We start from the raw sequence: 5979 nt of genomic DNA on the forward strand, positions 1-5979 counted from the left end.
CGAACTAAGAGGACGAATAAAATTGTATTGGGCTGCGAGAAGGAAAATGGCGTAATAGCCCACTTCCTGTGGCGTAGGGAAAAAAAAAAAAAAAGCTATAGAGCTTAGTTACTTTAGTTTATTCACCAAGGATGAAAACTTGGTTTTTGTTCATTCGTTGCTTAGGCACGGGTGGAGAATGATGTTTCCTGGATGAGGAGGTCCTAATCATTTCTTTTCTAGCTCAGGAGTAGACATCTTGAAAAAGCAGAAATCGAAGAGTCTCCCAAGAAGAAGAAGGGACTCTTTGTTTGGATCGCCAAACAACACACTTTGGTGGATGAGAATTGAGTTGAAAACTGTTAGAAAACCAATCCTTCGTTTAATTAGTGTTTGTTTGCAGAAAGATTGCAAACAGTCAGTGTAAGCTTGTTGAGAAAATTATCAAAAGAAGATTCTATGAAATTGGTTAGTTTTGTTCTACTATCTAAAATTAAATACATGTCCGATAATATCCAACGTTTCGCCCCACTTTGCAGGGAAATAGGGCGAAACGTTGGATATTAAATAGTTAAAACTATTTGTTCTTTTTTTACCGCAACCCTGACCATCTTTTTATATCTAAATAGTTACAGAATCAATATTGAAAATACTAAAATAATTTTATGGAGTTAGTAATCCTGTCAACTGAAAGTCTCGAATATAGCTTAAGTGAGATTAAAAAAAGTAATTTTTTAATAGATATGTTCACATGACAACAGTTGTTAGAATGGCACATGTGTCCACCACATTACCATCAAACTAGTGTTTTTTGTCAATCTCCACTACTTTTGACGATTTTTTAATTTTAAATATTATTTCTTCTAAAATCTTTGGGTTTCCAATAATATATAAGTAGTCTATACTACTACTTTTATTTCCGGAAATGTGCTTTCAACCTGAAAAAAACATTTTTCCTCTTATCTTCTTAAGTATGTTATCAAATCCTTCCATAGTTTATATTTTTCTGTTTTTCATAACATGTAAAACTTTGGGATGGTTAATTATTACAAATAAACAAAATTGACAGGACTTCAGATAAAGATTTTTTGAAAAATCATCATTCTCATGAAAAAATTTAAAGTCTATTATCTAAAATGGCACTTCCGGTTGGTCAATAATAACGAAAAAGTTGCTACAAGATTGCAGACATACACCTTCTCTAAATATTTAATTTCAGTTACATACAAAATTTGATTTTTGATCAGGACTGCACGCACAGGCGCACGCATGCACAGACCATATTGTAAGACTTGGTTATTTGGGTTCTGAGGAAATCGAAACATGTATTTTAGTCAAAAGCTATTGATATATTTTACATATAGGTAAGTTTAAGTAATAAGATGATGAGATCAGGATCAATTCAATACAATAATACAAAGGTGGTAATTAAACTCACTATTTTCACCATATTCCAAGATTTTACACAAAACATTTGTCTCCAATTCTTTTTTTAGAAGTTCTATTTCTTTGCAAATTGCTGAAAATACCATCAACAATTTTCCTTGAATTTTATTATCAATATTGATTAACTCATACATAGTGGAGTGATCTTCTTGAATCACCTAGGTAGAAAAAAACACACCAGATTTTAGCATATATTAAATAAGAATTATTATTAATCAACTAAATCAATACTCACCTTAACCCCTATTGAATTGGAAAGAACATTAATATTTGAGAGATTCTGACTAATTTGGTAAAAATTTAAGAATAAGGAATCCAAAAAGTGACCATAGCTGTACAGAACAGCATGTCCGGCATTTTCTAAACAGTAATTGGTTTATTTTTTATCAGAAACAATTGGTAAAGAAAGAAAGAATCAAAGCTTGTATGTTATCTTAATTACTTTAATGAATTATCATCGGTGAAGTAATACCTTGGGTAGTCTAAGGTAAAGAACAGGATAGAGTTCAAAACCAAATTAACAATTTTATGGATAAAATTGGAATTGACACAGAAAATAATGTAGTCATTTGTAGATCAGAAGAATAGGAAAATAAAAATCACTAAGGAATCACAAATAAAATATGAGAGTAATCAGTTGGAGGGCAACAGTTCACAACTGTCACTCCGACCTGGTGGTGGGTGAGTGCTCACTTGCACGAAAGCTCAATCAGAACTGAAAAGGAACTGTTGGTGATTAATTCATCCCTTTTGAGTGTGCATAATTCTGCAGTTAAGATAAAATTAATGCAGCAAAAGTGATGTACATAACAACACACAAAATAATGATAGAAAATGTTGTATTACTTGGTCCTCCCATTTGAAGTTACACATGTATACCGTTACCTGTCAGTTCTTAAATAGACCATTCAGTAACAGTACACAAGTGCCACTTCAGTACACACGTTTCTATACACTATATTCTATTATTATGGGTTATAACCTAATTATCATTACTGCTTTGATTATATTAAATCAAACAGTTGTCAATTTTGACTTGCTCAAAAGAGATTACCAAGCCTCCAATAGATCCTTGTCAGTTGAGTGTGGGCTGATTCATCATTTGATTGTATCGCGATATAATTTACAACTATGATCAACCATTTCCTTATTTTTATAAGTAAGAACATTTCTTGTTCCCGTTGGGGTGACAGTTGTGAACTAGTATTTCACATTTCATTCATTTCAGTAAACATAAAATGGATTACTTTATTATAAAGATGTGGTAGATAACCAACAAATGCACCAAATCATATTTATGTATTACTGTACCTACCAAGAACTTCCATGGTCATTCACAATTTTGAGATCAAAAGTTGGAGTAATTTAAATTAAAATATTGAAAACATTTTGAATTTCAAAACATGGAACATAATCTTTAAAAGAATGTTTAAAGTGTCGGTCCTATTACCATTTTATTTATCTATTCGATTGCAATATTCATTACCGATACTATTTTGATTCTTTCTGTCTAATTCTCAAAATTCAAATAAACCAAGACGACCATTGACATATAACCAGTTCAGAAGGTTGGTAAGTACTTTCAGTGCTCAATGTTATTTTCTTAAACAACAAAGAGCAAGACCAGCACAGTACAAACGATACTTTCTGCATTAATTAGATTATTTATGTTTCAGCGCTGAAAAATTCCAGAACATATTTCACTGGTATAACGCTATTAAAAAAGAAAATAATTATATTAAAATATAAGCATACATCATTAGCTAGGTATTATAATATATCCATATTATTTTATATTGTCCACACAATAATTTTAAATAAAATTTTATGGTTTCATTAAACAATTTGATCTTATTTATAATACAACATAATGCTCATTTAAGAACTGTTTTCACAGAGGCTATTCACGGAAGATCCCCCACTCTGTTATTGTAGCCCAATGATTCAGCTGAGGTTGCAGTCTTTAGCTCGTCAGTATTCTGTTAGTTCAATATAAAACATATTTTTTGATGAAGAAAAACATATTGAGCATGTGAGAGAGAAAACTGTACTATATGGTTTGTCACATCATAAATGTTAGAATCCTAAATACTTGTTTAAGGTGTCAATTCGCCAATCAATGGTACTGAATTGAATATTGGTACTGGTACTGGTAATGGTGGGGGGAACAATTCCGGCAAGTGGGCCTATTGATTCTTTTTGCCATCCCCAAGACAAACCAATGGAATGACTCTTTATGTATCTTATTCCTCTATATCGAACCTTTTCGTCTTTCTAATGAAATTCAAAAGGGACTCAAAATCTGTAGGTGACTCCAAGGCTTGAAGGGCAGACAGACACTCTGAAAAGATGGTGATGCCAGTCCTTTCACAGCTAATGACTTCAGGACCGAATTGAATATTACAGGTGGCATCATTATTTATTTTTATGAATTAATTAAATCAATTTTTATAATGGAATGCTACAACATGCTTGCGTGTACTGTGATACCCAAAACTTCTTCTGATTCAATTCATGAATATCTTTTAGTGAAATCCGAAGTACGCCTGTGTCCCTAAAAGAATGTAATGGTATCATTTAGTTTCAATATATCAATAGAACTTCAAGCAGTGCTGCCATTCTTTCGACCAAAAAATGGTTTAGCACCTTGAAAATACCTATTTTAGCTGACATATACCCGCCGCTTTACCCGCTCTTGGGGAATAGTTGTAACAATAACTGTATGATTGTTATAGTCATAATTGTACTGTCACAATGGGCCAAGCGTGATCGCTAATAGTATAAGTGATGTAAGTGAAGAAACTGTCACGTTAACTATAACATGTATACGTATTGACAGTGTAGTATTGTGCAGTTTCCGTTATTGCGGTAAACGTGTAAGCCACTATCATGGTTTAACTATTTGATAGATACATTCATGATACCATTTTCTGCCCCGAAAGTTTTAATTTTGTGACAGTAATGTCGCACAGGTCTAACTATTCACAGAAATATTCCCAGCCTCCTCTGCTCTCCTATACGTCGTTGTCGATCGCCCTTCCCATGTCAAATTCTATGAATCTTTTGAATCCTCCCTACTCACGTTGTTCCTGGATATAACAATATCATTATTGCTTTTGACTTTCACACGAACCTCCTCTCTTACACTCCCGATAAAACTTACCTAGTAGAACTAGCATATTCCCTTCATCTATTTGTCGTGCCTTTCCAACCCACCCATCATACCAGTTTTCCGACACTTTAATAGACCTTTTCATAGTCGATTCCCAACATAATTTACCCTCCTCTCAAAATCCAATATCGTTCCTACCATATCATAACCTCTGTTTAAGGAAGCCCCCTCAAACATATTCAATAGCTGCTTAAAATGTAGCCATCTCGTGGCAAACAAATGTAGTAGAAAGTGAGTACCGACTGAACAAGTGTAAAGGGATTATTTGATTGAGAACAAAGACTGATGAGTGAACTACAGCTATCTGTGGAAACTTCATTTTGTTAATAGTCAACTATCACTCAGGATGAGTGAATAGCTTATTCAACTCAGCCAGGCAAGGGATGTTATCAGGATGGGAGAGCAGAACACAAAAAATAGTCTTCAAGATCCACATAAGCTCTATAGCAGGAATCAACCAAGAAGTAAATGCATGCCACTGCCACCAATAATTATCTTTATTATTTATTGGAGCCTAGGTGACGCCTTTTAGATGGGCTACACCTTATCCACTGTATCCGTTCAGGTGCCTTCTCCCCACGCAGCCTGGCCCCGCCCTTCTGATCTTCATTCTGCGCCTGCTTCTTCACCTACATCTTCTTTTCTTGGTGGAACGCCGATTCTGGATGGTCGAGCCCTTCCTAACGTAAAGTGTGTCGGGGTGACCACCTCCTTCCACCCGTATATGAATTCCCTGAAGAAGGGATAATTCCCCTTCTCCGTCAGACGAGGGAAGTCCGACTCGGCGAGGACGAATATTCCAGTTTTCCTTAACAACCTAGCACGGTGTCCTTTCATGGCGGTGAAAACCAACACTATATGCTCCGCAGTTTCAGGGATTCCACATGTAGGGCACCGGGGGTCGATATTCTTCCCAATCCCGGGGGTCGATGCAGCTTTCTCCGGAACCAACCATGTCCTGTTAGGATCTGTGAGACCCAATAATCTGGGAAGACCCACCCCACTCCCAGTCTTGAATGGACGGTGGAGAATAACTCAGAATAACCCTCAGAGTAGCGCCCTTCTGGATCACCTGCCACCGTCCATTCCATTCTTCAATAGAATCCTCCCGCAGCATCTTCTTCCATAGGTTCGAGGTCTCGCCAATCCTCTCTCGAAGTCCCTCCGGTAGCGCTACTAACCCCTGCCTCTTTACATCGTACTTGACGAAATCCTCCTTGAGAATGAGGTCCAGGAGGCATGAGGCATGAGGCACCTGCACCGGCTCATGCGACACCGTTCTGTACGTCTTCTTGACCCTTATCAGAGCCAACATCTGTATGGAGCCAGTCTCCTCTTTTGATCCTGCGTGAGATTCCGGCTCCACGCAGGGTATGCGTATC

At 36.1% G+C, this 5979-nt stretch overlaps 1 protein-coding gene across 1 annotated transcript in view; it reads right to left on the reverse strand.

The window, feature by feature from the left end:
- Positions 1 to 3327, reverse strand: part of LOC106681985 (WASH complex subunit 4) — a 10592-nt gene extending 7265 nt beyond the window's left edge. Inside the window, exons 1-4 of the mRNA XM_067045535.1 lie at positions 3181 to 3327; positions 2741 to 3103; positions 1661 to 1785; positions 1418 to 1583 (exon numbers count right to left, since the gene is read on the reverse strand). Of these exons, the coding sequence (XP_066901636.1) occupies positions 1418 to 1583; positions 1661 to 1785; positions 2741 to 2759 (310 nt within the window). The 5' untranslated portion in view covers positions 2760 to 3103; positions 3181 to 3327. The remainder of the gene's footprint in view (positions 1 to 1417; positions 1584 to 1660; positions 1786 to 2740; positions 3104 to 3180) is intronic.
- Positions 3328 to 5979: the final 2652 nt, after the last annotated feature.

The sequence above is a fragment of the Halyomorpha halys genome, unplaced genomic scaffold (assembly GCF_000696795.3).
Source record: "Halyomorpha halys isolate HHAL.00 unplaced genomic scaffold, Hhal_1.1 Scaffold22.1, whole genome shotgun sequence".
Lineage (NCBI taxonomy): Eukaryota > Metazoa > Arthropoda > Insecta > Hemiptera > Pentatomidae > Halyomorpha > Halyomorpha halys.